A 16,402-nucleotide genomic window follows, 5' to 3' on the forward strand; every position below is an offset into this window, starting at 1 on the left:
TACTTACTACTTTCCACCACTCTTACTACTGGCTTACGAACTGCTATACTACTCCTTGCCAATGCCGCAGGCTCGAAGGCTGTCGAGGAAAAGTTCAGTTGTAATAATACAGGGCTTGTGAGAAAAAGAACTTGCTGGAATTAGTGCATTTAGCGCATCATTACCATTCAGAGCATTTAGTTAGCTCATAATTATTGTAGTCACTTATCAAATTTGAAAAATCAAATATCAAACTGATTGTGGTGTCCGCCACCCCAAGGGGTGTCTGATTAGGTTTGTGTAGGGGCCCCCAGCAGGAACAAGCCCCTATTTCTATGGAACGGGTGCCATCGTGTGGGCAAAAATAGGAAGTTTCCTAACTAGGAGCAGGTTGACGTGTTGAATCTTCTCGATATGTTAACTGTTATTTTGGTTCCGCTGACAGGTAAATTCGGAACCAAAGTGTTTGTAAGTCTAACAGAAGCGGGTTCTCCCTTTTGCTCTGTGTGCAGTTAATATAGTTACATATTCGTGCCCTTAATAATTTCTTTTGATATGTATTTTATCTCTCAACATCTGTTTTCAGCTGCGGTTTTACAAGGCTTAATTTTAAGCCTTCCCTTTCTCAAGCTTTTCCATGCAATGATACAATTACTGTCCCTGGTTTCTGCTTCTTTTTTATGTTTTCCTTTAAATAATCGAACTTAGATGTTACATCCATAAAGAAAATTGCCAATAATTAGCAGGAGTACAATTAGGAATAAATCTCTGTTAAGGAACAAGCTAAAGTTCGGTGTCTTCACGCAAATGCCTATTGTTGAAAAGATGTCTTGTGTAATCAGGAATCATACTGACAAGTGAAGAATCATTTAATTAATGAGAATAGAGCCATCATTTGGATGGTTCGTTCTATTACTGGCTGAATAAAAGAAACAAAATAGCCCTGCACAGGGATTAGAGCTGCTGCTGGGAGAAATAAGCCCCACTATGTTGTTCTGTTACTGCCTCATGAAGATAGCATGGCAATTCCTAAATATACAAACATATATGCCAAATATTTGAGATCAGGCATTGAAAATTAATCTTCTATCACTCTACAAGAACTTACACAAAAGCGTTTTGTTTTATGCTGACGCTCAAGAAGCTTTGGGATGGGGCTTCCCTAAGTTGGCCTTGGGTTTCAGGCAATTCAAAATTCAAAATATAGCCTAGGCAACTCTTCCCGTTTCAATGCAGTACAGTCTCTGGTAGCGACATCCCAGAGCTCTGCTGATTTGTGTGCGCTTGGATTTTTTTGCATGCTGTGTCAAATGATTGCACAAGTAATTGTTTTCCTTCCCACGCTAAAATGAAAAACAAATTTATTACATGAAAGAAAACATTCCCCTTGTTTTATTCTTTTTAAGTGTAATCATTGAATTTTTTTGTTTTGGGTAACCAGATGCGCCCAGCTGCGACTCTAGTCACTTCTGGCTGTTTTTAAAAAAACACTCTCCTCAGGAATTTATTGAGATTAACCAATGAACCAAATATGAAAATCTTCTTCCAAACAAAATTCTCATTTCTCAAAGCGTTCGTCCCGCAGGAAGTCTGGCAAAATAGTAAATCTTTGGCAGTGGGCTGGGTACGTGGGTGCGAGGACAACTCAATTCCGCAGCAAAGAACCACCCCATGGAAATCATTTGCCAGCAGGTCCCACGGTCCTATTGAGCAAGATTAGTTTAGGTCGTCACTGACTGCAACTAATTGGGTTCTGCTCTCTCTCCAAAGCAGCAAGCAGGTAACCTAACAAAGATGAGTTTACAATAAGGTTACCTGTGGTACAACTGAAGTGTATTTACCTTTTTTTTTTTTTTTTTATTGAAACGTCTCTTTTCACAGAATCACAGAATGTCGGGGGTTGGAAGGGACCTGGAAAGCTCATCCAGCCCAATCCCCCGCGGAGCAGGAACACCCAGCTGAGGTTACACAGAAGGTGTCCAGGCGGGTTGGGATGTCTGCAGAGAAGGAGACTCCACAGCCTCCCTGGGCAGCCTGGGCCAGGCTCTGGCACCCTCACCGGGAAGAAGTTTCTTCTCAAATTTCAATGGAACCTCCTGTGTTCCAGTTTGCACCCATCGCCCCTTGTCCTATCACTGGTTGTCACCGAGAAGAGCCTGGCTCCATTTTCCAGTGATTAAAGTGCAAAATACACGTCGTCAAATATCTAATGTGCTACAAAAGTCAGTTGACATAGTCCGTAGTGAAAGCCAGTTAAGAAAATATGGTATATTAAGTAAAGCATTTTCATTAAGGGTCTTGAAAGGCGGAAAGAGGCTTGTGTGTGCCACCTTCTAGACAGAGTGGAGCGTAGATATCCATATGCTCAGCCTTGCAGGCAACCCATATTCGAGACTTCTGGCTAAATCAGGTTTTTGTGGATTTCTGGGACACGTGGGAAGGCTGGAAGCAGTCGGGTTCCATCCTCCCGCCCTTGGGTGCCACCTCCGTAACCCCTGACTCTGTGTTTTCTCCCCCAGGATTCTGGAGCTGCAGCAGAACGGCGACATGGACATACTGAAGCACAAGTGGTGGCCGAAGAACGGTCAGTGCGACCTTTACTCGTCCGTGGACACCAAACAGAAAGGAGGCGCCCTGGACATAAAAAGTTTTGCAGGCGTTTTCTGCATCCTCGCTGCTGGGATTATCCTGTCCTGTTTCATTGCAATGTTGGAAACGTGGTGGAATAAAAGGAAAGGCTCCCGGGTTCCGTCGAAAGAGGTATTAGACCCTCCGTTTCTCCTGGGGAATTTTCATGCACCCTAGAAATTGCTGCCTTGAATTTATAGCATTAGAGAGGGTTGGGAAACAAATTCAGAGACATTTCTTTAGCTTTCCTGATTTTTTAAGGTAAATGTCGTTCCTCAAAATCTCTTTAGCTGTTCTTTCTAGAAAAGCTTGAATGAAAATATATATATATTGATGATGTAGAAATATGCAACTATTCTGAGTAAAACACAACTGGTACTTGTAGAATAGTACATGATTAATATATCAATATTTAGCTCATTATTCCCACTGGTGAGAGCTAATTCTCACCAGTAAGTTCAAAGTTTCTTGGCTGCTTCTTGAAAAATATTTCCCCTAAGCTCAGTGGCCGAGTCTTTCAAAATAGATTTGCAAAGTTTAGCCCTTTAATTAGAAGCTAGCTTCTTAAATAAGTTTGTCCCCATTTTCAGAAATGTTAACCTCTCGAGACTTCCACGAACTTCAGCTCTCAGTACTTAATCTGAAGTGCAGGGAACCAAGGGTACATTAGATTTTTCAGATTCGGGACAGAAAATACCAGAAGAACATTAGGAAACCAGAAGTCGTTAAAATGTACTTGGCAGCAATGCCCAAAGCTGGACCTAAAGATGAACTTTAATGTAGCACTATCAATTATAACTTTTCTATCTGTGTAGCTGGACACATCTGTGTAGCTTGTGGGGTATTGCTGTTAATTCGTGTGCAGTGGTTTCACCTTCTCTGCAGTTTCTCCATTGTGTTTATTCCTGCTAATCTAATGCTGTGTAATCAGGCAGGATTAATTACACTACCTAATTAAACAGCATTGGCACTGATGTTAGAATACATTTAATCTTTTCTTGCCTGTTTAAATTCCCAAGCTTTTTCTTTTTTTTTTTTTTTTGCTCAAGATCTGGACCAGACCATTATGGAAAAAAAAAAAAAAAAAATCTAGTCTTTAAATTGAGTTTCTCAGGAACTGAAACCATAGAGATTCAATTGGTACATTATTTTGAAAACCTAAAATTTACTTGATTGTTGTTTACCGAAACTCTCAGAACTTCATGCTTCATATTTATCTTCTGTTAAACGTAAAGATAAATAACAAATGAAAAAAACCACAGATATTTTATATCACTATAAATAAATTTTGTATTTCGTTTTTCAAATGCAGAGAAAATCGAGTGTATACTTTCCACAAATGGTATAATTTGGCCTCCTCGATCTTTGTTCCGTGATCATTAGCTTAGCGGTTAAAATTGCATCTCAACGCTGATTTGAAAAGCTTGGCTCAAAGGCGAGTTTGACGTGGACGTGTGTGCTGGATGTCCCCGCTATCCTGGATGTGGGGGCCATTCAGCAAAGAAATACATCTGAACTAACTTTCTTAAAATTCATTTTAGCTTCCATGAAACCCATTGGCTCTTCCAGGCCACTAGTCCAGAGTCGGGGGTCAGATTGGGCCAGTTTGTGGCGTTTATGCTGAAAAAATAATTGTCTTGTGGTTACGAAGATAACATTTCGGTAACGTGCCAGAAGTGACCCGTTCAATGCTGTCTGCCTGGGTCTGCAGACAGCCTTAAACTTCTCTGAGAGAAGTACGAACCGCCCCAGTAATCTCAATGGGATGTTGACTCTGAAGCCTGATGATAATTTAAGTGTGAAAACTGCTGAATATTTCACTGCTGGTCTCACACAAGAGAGAAGAGGAAAGATCATGTTTTGGAGAGATGCACAATCTTCCTGTGAGTGGGTCTCGTTTTGGCGTATGGATTGGGTGGAGATTGGGTTGTGGGCTAAGCGTGGGAGAATATCACCACTTATATATTTTCACTGGGCCGACCCTAGCCCCAAATGCGCCTCTGTAAGAGAAGAAAGAGGAATATTTCCAGCAACTTATTAGAGGCTCAAAAGTGATGGAATTCCAATTGTTTCCTGATTGGCATTTTAAGTTACAAAGCGTTGGCGTGTTTTTAAATACAAAACCAAACCCAGCTGATTTTTAAAAAGGTCAAAGAAAAACCAAAACCCAACCAACCAAACAAAAAAAGAAAAAAAAGTATTTAGAACTGTCCCTCAGAGACACAGTCACGGCTCGCAGGCGCTAACAGAGCCTCTGTGCACTTCTTTACCTTGTGACGTGGCCCCAGGTCTCCTGCATCCTCCCGAGTTTTTAGGAGAGAGCGCTCGGTGAATGCGTGTGGTTTTGGTGTCACCCGTGTGGTTGTTACGTGCATCCGTGTCTATGTCCACGTGTAAATAAACTATCGACCAGAAAGCCAAGTCCGAGAAGCGAGCGCTGCGTTTTTTCCCCTCCCGCGATGAGCTCAAACCCAAGCCTCTGTGGTCAGTCCCCGGGAGGTCCCTGGTGCCCCGTTCCCTGCCCCTTTTCCCCCGGTTTCTGCCCCTGCCCGAAAAGGAGGGTAAAACTCTTTTGCTCTGTGTCCGACGTGGCACCAGTGCAGATATTTTGGTGACCCGTGTTGCTAAGTGGATGAACTCCTGCAGTTTGTTCTAGGTGTGGACTTTTTCGGACTGCTCGACTTCATTCCTAGGCACGGGAGGGATCTCGAGGCCGTTTGGTTTACTAGGAGTTTTGCCATTGATTCAGGGAGCTCTGGAGCCAGCCAGTCGTTGAGTTGCAGTAATCAAGGCTGGAAGTCGTCATCTCTCGGCTGCCTAATTATCCTCTGTGAGGTCCTAGAGTGAGAGATATTTCTAGTGGCCTGGAAGAGCCAGTAGCTTTCACAGAGATTAAGGTAAATTTTAAGGTTAGTTGAAAGCGATTTTTGTTCTGAATGAGCTGCGCTCCCCAGGCTGAGGGAATACCCCTGGACGTGTATACTTAATGCTGCTTCGAATTAAGCGTTGCAGTTCCGTAGAAATACCCGTGTACAATACAGACTTATCGCGTCACCCAGGGCTTTCTCCTCTTTTTTTTAACTTCTGCGCGTTTAAATTCTCAATTATAACAAACCAGCCTGTTTAACTGAGTTCTCTAGGAGGAGAGGTGTAAGAAGGAAAAGGGACAGAGGTAAGAGGAGGGTTGACATATTATGATAAATACCCCCGGCCTCCTTCTCTTCTCAGCCACAAGAGCGTAATTCCATCAGAATCTATGGAATTGCTGCTTTGTAGGTGGGAATGAATTCCTCTTTTGGCGTTGTAGTGTAAAATCGCCTGGCGGACTCCTTTCTGTGTGATGTCAGTGAGTCACCAGCGCTTGGATTTTTGTCTGGAAGTTCAGCTTTTCTGTGCTGCAATTTATGTTATAAAGGCAAAAAGTAGCTTGAGACGTTTTTAGCCCTCCCTTAAGCCCTGAGAGGATGACCAAGACGGCAACCTGGTTGCTCAGAGCCTCCCGTGGTGACTTTCAAACTTAATCCTCATTGCGGAGTTGAAGAACGGGCATCGTCCCAGGCCTTTGAGATGATGCTTTGCTTTCATGGCACAAAGTTCACTGTCGTTCAGCTGTTGCTAGTCCAGCCCACCTAGCTCTGAGCCGGGCTTTTCCCGGTGGAAACCTACCGGCAGCGCTCGGAATGTTTATTGTACAGATTCAGGGTTCGGAGGTAGCTGTGGCGTGAGGGTCGGCTGAGCCCACCCAGCCCCGGGCGCTGCGGCTGTTTGCTGGCGACGTTCGGAGGTGCCGTCAGCCAGCAGCCAGCCGTAGTGAACCGTGCGTTGTGCTTCCCGAGCTGTCCTCATCGCACCGTGGAGCTTCCACCCAGCCCAAACGGCGATGGTGAGTGGTGCCTCTTGTTTTTCTCCTTCCCCAGGACGACAAGGAGATCGACCTGGAGCATCTCCACAGGCGCGTCAACAGCCTCTGCACAGACGACGAGAGCCCCCATAAACAGTTCTCCACCTCGTCCATTGACCTGACCCCGCTGGACATTGACACTTTGCCCACGCGTCAGGCCCTGGAGCAAATCAGTGACTTCAGGAACACTCACATCACCACAACCACCTTCATACCCGAGCAGATCCAGACTCTGAGCCGCACGCTGTCCGCTAAAGCCGCCTCGGGCTTCTCCTTCGGCAGCGTCCCCGAGCACCGGACTGGCCCTTTCAGGCACCGGGCACCCAACGGCGGCTTTTTTAGAAGCCCCATCAAAACCATGTCATCCATCCCTTACCAACCGACTCCTACCCTGGGGCTGAATATTGGTAGCGACCCCGACCGAGGCACCTCCATCTGAGCATCAGACCAACTTTCTTCACCGTTTCTTTTTTAGGACTCCCTTTGCAAGGAGCAGCTGTAATATTGTGGGACTAACAATGGATGTAACCTTTTTGCGTTTCCTTATCTTTTGTTTTCGAGGGGGGTTTTTTTATTATTTTGTTTGGGGGTTATTTTCTGTTCCTTTTATTTTCTTTTTTAAATTTTATTTAAGAATCAAGATGATTAGTAACAACTCTTCCTTCTCTGCTTTCTCGGTCTGGTCTCCTCTTTCTCTCCTTATTCTCTTTACTACTTGAATCACTTATTCTTTGATTGATCACCACGTTAGGTTTTGGTTACTTCAGGCTTTTCATATACTTTACATATAGGAAATGTGCAGCGATTCGCGCGTAGAAAAACCCTGAGGATTACTTTACAAAAGGGCATTCGCTCCTCCTCCCCCACCGCCTTTTTTACTATAATTGCAATAACTTATATCCTTTTCTTCTATTCTGCTGCATCCAGTCAGCGCTCCACTGCTGTGTGTCCTTTTAACTGTGGACCAAAGGCAAACCGTGCAGTTTAAAAAAATGAAAAATTAAAAAAAAAAAGGCAAAAAGAAAAAAAAAAAAAAAAGGCAAAAAAATCAAAACAAACGAAGTTAAAAGACCATTCAGGCCCTGTAATATGAGAATGCAATTTTGTAGAATTAAGAAAAGCCATTACTATGCCAGTAAAGACTACAGTTAAATCCACTTTTGCACTGCAACAGTGCATATGACCTTTATGTGATTGTACAGTGTTAAAAGTTTTTCTTATGTACAGTAAACTGTATCATATGGCAGAAGCCTCTGTTGTGTTAAATAAATTAGTATCTCATACATATATATATACATATATACACACAGGTATGTGTATATATATATACATGTATATATAGCTATAAAATGGCAGCTGTTGCTATTGCAATTCATTTAATAAAGCTTTAGTAAAAATGTGTTGTATACAGGAAAGATGTACAGTGCAGGGGGTCTTTTCGTTTAGAAAAGACAGGTCGCTTTAATGTTATTCTGACTTGCATCGTTTGCCAACAGAGCATATTTTATACTTTTTTATTAGGGCATCTGGGGCAATTTACCATTTGTACCTAGATGTAACTCCTTTGGTTAGGTTTTGCATTGGCTATTGAGCATTCTATAATATAAGGCTGACCTTGATAATTTTAATTAATTAGGCAAATGGAACTCTCTCTTAGGTATACCACATTCATGAACAACTAATATAGCTTTAGAGGAGTTTAAACATAGATCAGAGGTTAATAAATTCTTTTCCAAATCAATACAGTCGATCAATACAATAATGGTGTTAGCGGAGGAAAAAAAATAAAGCCCTCGAGAAATACGGATGTGGCCTTAATTATAATCACATATTGTTCTAAGGAAAAAAAATTGTGAACAGGCGCTTATTTTAACCCTTTGTATGTTAAGTTAGATTTAGAGGAGCAATGTATTTTTTACATTAGTGCCAACTCTATAGAACAAGAGAAGGAACGGCAGTGAGAGCAAAACCAGTGCCCACGTTGGCACCAGCTTTTTAAAGTAACACTGTTAGAAATGTAGGAAGAGCTTTCAATTTGTAATCCTTAAAACTAAAAATGCGGTTAAGTAGAAAGCAAGCAGTTTATCCTGTGAGTTTTTTTGGTTTGGTTTTAATGCAACCATACGCTTATTTTAACCTAACTCATTCTTTCGCTAGGATTAATAGGAATCAGCCTATGTGATTTGCTTTAGGATAAATTAAAAGGTATATTCTTCAGATCTATTCTATTTTGATGCTAATTCTGTTCTGGGGGAGCATCTTGTACTGTCACTGTTTTTTGTACTAAATCTTCAAATATTGTCTACTGTGTAAGGCAGAACAAATTCTTATCGTGCAAAAGGCCATTTTGTTTGCAGGGTAGCAAGTGTCTAAAAGCATGCACGACTTGCTTCGCCCTTGTAACGTTCATGAACTCATCCACACTTCTGAGTAAAATAAAGAAAAAAAAATTCTTTCCAACAAGCTACATAGGGACATACCAGATGTCGCAGTGATTTTAGCTCTTAAAAAAAAAAAAACAACCTGTTAACCATGTATGATATTTAAAATAGGCCTATTTTGACGTGTTGCCTATTATACAGATACACAAAACACTTTTTGGAGGCCTCAGTTACAAGTGGCAGAGCTTTCTGTGTATAATTTGTCTAAATAATTTGTCTAATAAAATTGTTTTCTAAACCCGTGCTTCCTCCGGTTTAACTGGGCGCTGTGGGATTTTTGCCACTCGTGTTGGTTTTGCCACGCGGTTGCCGGCGGGGATTTAGCCCGCGGAGATGGGATGAGGCTGCCAGGAGTCAGCTCAATCTAGAGCATCCATGGAAATCACCAAGATTTGCCACGTTTAGCGATGTCAGGCTTAGATTCCAGAAAACATACACGGACAGCGTTTTGGAATTCGTTGGCACTGACCTGTAAGGGGCACGATTTGTAGAGATGCTACATCCCACCTCCGTCCTTTTTAGTGTAATCTGTGAATTTTTGTGGAACGTGGTCGTCGTTTTCAGAGAGTCACATTCTGCCATCCTCATCTGCGCAGAAGTTTGCTTGCTGTGATACTGGGCATACGCTGCCTTTAGATTTGACAAAAGTTTGAGTGGGAGAGAATTTAGCCCGTATTTCATTACGGCCGCCTCAATCCTTAAGTTTCATTAACGTGTTAAACTTAATGGCCTAATCTTTAGTAAGTCACGCAGGATCTACTGCGACAACATCAGTCATGATGATTTAACTTGCCTAATCCAAAGTTTGTCTGCTGGCTTCTTACAGTCAGCGTATTTCATTCACTGAATAATATTTTTGACCTCTTACAATTTCTCCGTTAAGCTCAGCCGGCAGTCAGGGGATTTCATTTTACAGTTTCAAAAATGCATTGGAAGGAGTCCTCAATTCACGCTACAGAAAAAAAATCTGAATCCAGATAACATAAAAATCTGAAGGAAGTTAAATTATTTAAAGTGATTGAGGTTAAAATTTAAAGGTACCTATGCACTAATGCCAACAGGCACATACCTCAGTGGGCACTAAAGGCCTATCAACAGGGTGCTAGAACTTTTATAATTTGGCTGCTTTTATTATTTCGTAAAAATCAGCCAAGAGATAAGCTCTGCTTATTTTCTCTGAGGCAGAGCTATGGCAAACCCTGACCTTACAAGCCTTTATGCACATTACAGTGTGTCTAGTAGGGCTTCTCGTAGCCACGGAGATGCTTGCGTGATCAGGAGCCAACTTTTAGGCTATTCCTTATCCGTAAAGTAATCATGACCTCTTGGAAAGTGCCGTCCAGATGGGACGTCACTGGGAAAATGGAGCAAGCCAGAGAAGTGGAAAGCAGCCCTTGCCTTCTCAGCAGCCCCTTCTAATTACCCAGGCTTTCCTGTTAGACTGTGTGCAGGGTCTGTCATTAACTGCATCTGCAAACATCTGCAAACATCTGCAGGAACCATCCTCGTGAATGGAAATACCAGATCCTCCTCCTGCATACAGGAACCTACCCCACCCGAACCCAACTTTTGTTACCCCTCAAAGAAAGGCTCAGAGGTGCTGCTTATTCCCCTTCCTCGACTGCAGAGGGACCCTCCTTTCCCACTCAGCGCAGCCAGAGGATGCTGTGGCCAGCACTTTGCCTTGGTGGGAAGGCAGTAAATGTTATATGACTGCTAGAAATTAAAAAGCGCAGTTGGAAAAACAAAAAAACCACGCTTCTCATGGGCTGTTTGCGGTATATTTGCCTCGTGTCCCTGTCAAGTGCCAGGAAAATAAAAAGGGGGGGAGTGGGCAGCTCTGTGAGCGCATTGTAGCCCTGCCGCTGCTGGGGAGCTTGTCTTTCTCCCCCACCAGCCAGGGACATGCTTCTTCAAGCACGCAGTAGGGAGGTCTTGTTTGGTTTTGAATATTCCCTGTGTATGAATATTCACTGCGGACCACAGTAAGAGTAATCACAGCTGACCCGTCTTGTTACTAATTAATTCTTTTGCTTACACACGGGGGGAATGGGAGAAAGAAAGCAAATACTGTGAACAAAGCTAATAATGTGGTTACTTGCTACTCCTACAATCTGACACTTTTTTTTTTTTTAAGGAATGGTCTCTGAGGCATGACAGCGAACACAGCAAGAAATTGATGCAGTGTAACAGAAAAGCGTGTTGCTTTACGAAATAGTGCTCAGGCAACACTGGAACGGTTTGTCTTGCTCTGACTTTTACAGACCTTTCTGAACGATGTCTGCTGTTGCTTGGATCAGTTTGATATCTCCGCAGATTTAGGAGACTGCAGATGATGTTTTCTTCTCCTCTCTCTTCCTCCCCCCAACAAAACACAATTCCCCCAAACACTCTATAGGATTTTAAAATCCCGTTGGACTATTTAGACAATACCGAAAGTGTAGCCGATACGGGGAACGGGGATCTTTGTTTTTCCTACATCGGGATGAAAGATGGGTAGAAGTAGAGCTGATACAGCTAGAAATCTGACTTTTGAAAGATGTATTTATTGTCTTCAATACGTATCACCGTGATCTTCAGTTTTAAAGGCTTGCTGTAGCATCTGGCAAATGTAGGCATATTCATATGTATATTAGGCCTGTTATATCTTCTATGAATTGTCTGAAAAGGGAAAACTTATTTCCATAAATATTTCTAAACATTTATTCCATAAATACTGACACATACAAGCAGGTTACCTTCTAAAACTTACAGCCAGCAGGCTATTATCTGTAGTATAAAGTCATTTGCTGGCGTGTAAATAGAAGTTAACCTGGAGTACAGACGTGAATTTCTATTGCATATGTTGAAGCCGTGTCAGGAACTAGCAGGTACACTGCTTTTGCATACGTATCTCCATTCATTGACCCACACATCATCTTCCTGAGTGGGTGGTGGTCACTTGCAAAAGCATGGCCCCAGAAAAGGGAAAAAGATGGGAAAAAAACCCCCTATCAGCACTGGTCACTCTGCTGCTGGAGTCAGGAGCCCCCGAACCCAGCAGACTGTTACCTCTGTACAACACCTAGCTGGATTTTCCCTTATGAAGACTTTTGGCTTTAATCTGGTTTATTCTCATACAAAAGTGACATTGCTTGGTTCAGCGCTTCCGTCGAACAAACCGAATAGTTTCTTAGCCTGACTGGAATGTATTGTTACCTGTCAGCTTCTGCCTGCCATCCTCTGCGACAACCATTGCGTTTACTCACGGGTGGCTTTTCCTGCCTGCTCACCTGCTGCTTGTGTCCTCGCACAGGTGAGCGGGGCTGCAGGTGAGCGGGGCAGCTGGGGGCAGGAACCTGCTGCAGGCTTGGGTGTACCTGCTAGTTCCTGACACGGCTTCAACATATGAAATAGAAATTCGTGTCTGTACTCCAGGTTAACTTCTATTTACACGCCAGCAAATGACTTTATACTACAGATAACAGCCTGCTGGCTGCAAGTTTTAGAAGGAAACCTGCTTGTATGTGTCAGTATTTATGGAATAAATGTTTAGGAATATTTATGGAAATAAGTTTTCTCTTTTCAGACAATTCATAGAAGATATAACAGGCCTAATATACACATGAATGTGCCAGGGTGATGCTGCTGTTCGGGGAAGCCGAAAATTAAGCGCGGTTTGCATTTTACCGGCTTCGCGCGTTGTGTGAGAGCGAAGGAGGAGTTACTGTTCCACCGGGGAGGCTGCTGCTCCTCCAGGGACTCAACAGGAGCTTGACCAGCTTCACCCTCAGCCGAGCGGGGAAACCGGGGCTGATGGGGATGATTTTTGCGGGGGAGCGGGGATGACTTCTGCGGCGGGGCCGCGCCGCCCTGCCGTGCCGGGCGCTGTCCGGACGGTGGCGCTGCCGCCCCGCCTGCGCTTCCCCCGGCACCGGGTCCCGCTCCGGCTCGACGGGGCCACCGGCGCGGGGGGCGCCGCCGTTTCTCGGCTCCCCCGCCCCGCCAGGCGCTCGCCGTCCCCCCGGGGGGGCGGCAGGGGAAGAGCCGCCGTCGGGGGGAGCGGGGCGCAGCCGCGGTGGTCCCGCCGCGGTGCCGCTGCTGCCGGCGGAGCCGCATCGCCCGGGAGACGGAGCGGTCCGCGCCGCTATGCCGCCGGGGGCCAGCGCCGTGTCACCTCTTGTGTGCGCTTTGCAAAGAGGAGCCCGGGCGTGGCGAATGGGACACAGACCGCCATTGTGCCGGCGACACTTTAATCGCCCACACCTACAATATCCAACCTGTTGCCGGCAGAGGGGCAGCTCCGGGGCGCACACCCCACCCGAGCGGCTCGGGGGGGAGGACGGGGACGGCTCGGCGGGTTTTGCAGCCGTTTCACAGAATCACAGAATGTCGGGGGTTGGAAGGGACCTGGAAAGCTCATCCAGCCCAATCCCCCCGCCCGAGCAGGAACACCCAGATGAGGTTACACAGAAGGTGTCCAGGCGGGTTGGAATGTCTGCAGAGAAGGAGACTCCACAACCCCCCTGGGCAGCCTGGGCCAGGCTCTGCCACCCTCACCGGGAAGAAGTTTCTTCTCAAATTTAAATGGAACCTCCTGTGTTCCAGTTTATACCCATTGCCCCTTGTCCTGTCATTGGTTGTCACTGAGAAGAGCCTGGCTCCATCCTCCTGACACCCACCCTTTATATATTTATAAACATTAATGGGGTCTCCCCTTAGTCTCCTCTTCTCCAAGCTCCCTCAGCCTTTCCTCACACAGGAGATGCTCCACTCCCTTCAGCATCTTCGTGGCTCTCACCAGGGTGAGGCTTTGGGGGGAACTTCTTAGGTTGCGTGCTCGGGGGTCTGGGAGCCTCAACGGGAAATGGTGCCCACCAAACCGCTGTGCCACCAAAGTGGGTGCCCCAAGCTGGGGAGACCTGTCTCGCTGGGAGAGGTAAGAGAGCAAAGCCCACATGCCCGCCCCGGTGGAAACACCAGGCTTTTGTTTAGCAAAGCAGCTCTTGCTGGAAGTTGCTTCTGTGCTGCGTCCCTGGCAAGATGTTGTCTCCTCACCCTCTCAACAAGACACAAATGCGCGCAGGCCTGCAGCAAAAAAAAAATTTCTAGTGTCATGGATGCAACAGCCAAGCTGGAGCAAAAGGTGGGGTTTCGTGGTCACAAACTGTTGTTTTAACAGGTAATAAAAAATTCTGAAGACACCCTAATGTATGAGGTAGGAGACCAGATGAAGATGTCTTCAGAGGGCTTTGTTTTCACAGCCTTTCACAGGGGTAGTTCCTGAGAGCTTGTGTTGGTGCTGTGTTGTGTTGGAAATTGATTGTTCCTAGAAGCCCTGGTGCTCTTTGCTGCCAGGGATCAAACGGGAGGATTTCCTGTGGATGGCAAGGTGGCATTTTTTGTTGGCTGACAAGTGTTTCTTTGGTGGGAAATACTCTGTGTTCTGGGGGGTTGATGCAGGTGCTGATCAGCTCCAGCTTGGGTCCACTCACTTGCTTTTCTTCCCTTAGAGACACCACTGTTCTCTGCATTATTTTGGCTTCTGTGACTGTAAATTTTTACTCTTTGCACTTTGGAGACCTCCTCTCCTCGGGAGATCTGCACGGGTTCAAATTCCAGGCTGGTGTTTCCACTACTAAGAAACCTCCTTCAGGCTCAGGGCTGCCTGATCGCCAAGAGCTTCGTGGGTGATGGATGTGAGAACCTCGTCTCGGAGCCCAGTACGATTGAAGCACCATCCCCCCCATGCTCCCAGGTTACTGCTCTAGTAACGCTGTTGTTGAGAGGCAACACAGACTACTTAAGATGTCGATTTTTTTCCTTTTTTCCCTTACACTTGCATATCAACTGTGTTTTTTTGCCGCTTGTCCACTGAAATATGTTACTGCTGTGCCACAGAGAGTCTGCAAGCTGATTTTTTTAGTTTATACTTCAAGCCTGTGATTAGAATCTTTTCCCAGAGGAAATCTGTGTAACTACATTCTGTGCAACGGCTAAAGTGACAGTGAAAGAGGGAATGCTGTGGCGATCAGTTTATATATATATATATATATATGTATCTAATAGCAGCAATTCTACATGCCTAGAAATGTGTAGCACTTACATTCCCTGGGCTCTTGTGCAAGAGCCACTGAGAGCAAGTGGAGGTGATCAGATAAGATCTGAAGGGAAGATATTGTCTGGATGGATGGATGGATGGATGGATGGATGGATGGATGTTAATTCTCCGACCTTTAACCAGATGAAGTGTTGTGCTTACGCTGTAAAACTGTTGATGGCTCTGCTCATTTTCTTGGTTAAGTGATTTGTATCAGTAAAACGTATTAATTAACAGCCTAATGAAAGCGTGCTAGACAACACTTGCTTTTATAGCACTTTCTAACATGCAATGTGTTTTTAGCATTCTGTTGTTGCTCATCTCAAGAGCGACTAAAATGATGGAGCTGCGGGTGGTACGTGTGGGTGCACACAGGCCTGGTAAAACTCTTCCTGCTGCAGAGGGTGAACAAACTACACCTGGAATAACATTGCTGTTAAAAAGATGAGGTGCTCAAGGATGGGGAAGGTATAAAGCCTCTGACACAAACAGATGCCTTGGGTTTGTTTTTTCTGGAGGCCTGTTGTTGAAAGTGCCCCGCAGCTGAGAAGCGCCTCGGCTCTCAGAGATGTTGGTGGGACTGAAGGCATTTAGCAATTTTAGAGGAAACTCCTTGCCAAGCTGAATGTAAAAGCAAAGTGTTTAAACCAAAGTGACCAACGGAAAATCGTTATTATTAGTGATGCTTCCTTGAACATAAAGCTCTTTATTTTTAAACTATGGGCATAAATTAAATTCTCAGTAACAGTTACAGACATTTATATAGAGGGGCAAAGTGTATGTAGGTATAAATTTTATAGATGACATTTCCAAATATATTAGAAAGCTGCATTCGTTATGCCTTACAATGACCCCAGGAGGGAGGCAAGTATTGTTATAGCGATGCTTCGCATTGCTCTTGGAGGCAGTGGGAGCACTTGCGCTAGGATTAACGGTACACAGCAGAACGTGTCTGCAGAGTTAGGCCCAGCACCAGAGCTTTACAGGGGTAAAGGTCACCAAGAAATGGGAATTAGGTTTATAGACTCTCAAAGAGTTGAAGCAAATGACATGGGGTGATTATAATGACCTGCCCAGGAAGGTTGCTCTGCAGAAATGAGGGCACGTCTGCTTCAGCTGCAACGTGGTCCCGGCGAGTGGAAAGGGGCAGGTTTCGCAAACGTTGAAGTCCGTAGTGATGTCCCAAGTACCTGGGCTTTTGCATTCCTTGCAGTTGTCGCTTTTCATGTGTATTTAATGTACATTTGACAGTAAAGCATCAGCTACTGATTACAGGAGTCTATGAAAGGCTTGCTGCTGGACCTTCCTCTGCTGTGTGTTGTCTTTATGTGTTTGCCGTAGCTCACTGCAGTAGTTTCGAGACGGGGTTTGCCG

General features: G+C 44.8%; 1 protein-coding gene across 2 annotated transcripts in view; it reads left to right on the forward strand.

The window, feature by feature from the left end:
• The window catches only part of GRID2 (glutamate ionotropic receptor delta type subunit 2), a 570,960-nt gene extending 564,013 nt beyond the window's left edge, over nt 1-6,947 (forward strand). For both annotated transcript variants that reach the window (XM_065634052.1, XM_065634053.1), the window contains 2 exons: nt 2,499-2,739; nt 6,525-6,947. In XM_065634052.1, the coding sequence (XP_065490124.1) occupies nt 2,499-2,739; nt 6,525-6,947 (664 nt within the window). The remainder of the gene's footprint in view (nt 1-2,498; nt 2,740-6,524) is intronic.
• The last annotated feature ends 9,455 nt before the right edge of the window (nt 6,948-16,402 follow it).

This window comes from Caloenas nicobarica, chromosome 4, assembly GCF_036013445.1.
Source record: "Caloenas nicobarica isolate bCalNic1 chromosome 4, bCalNic1.hap1, whole genome shotgun sequence".
Classification (NCBI taxonomy): domain Eukaryota; kingdom Metazoa; phylum Chordata; class Aves; order Columbiformes; family Columbidae; genus Caloenas; species Caloenas nicobarica.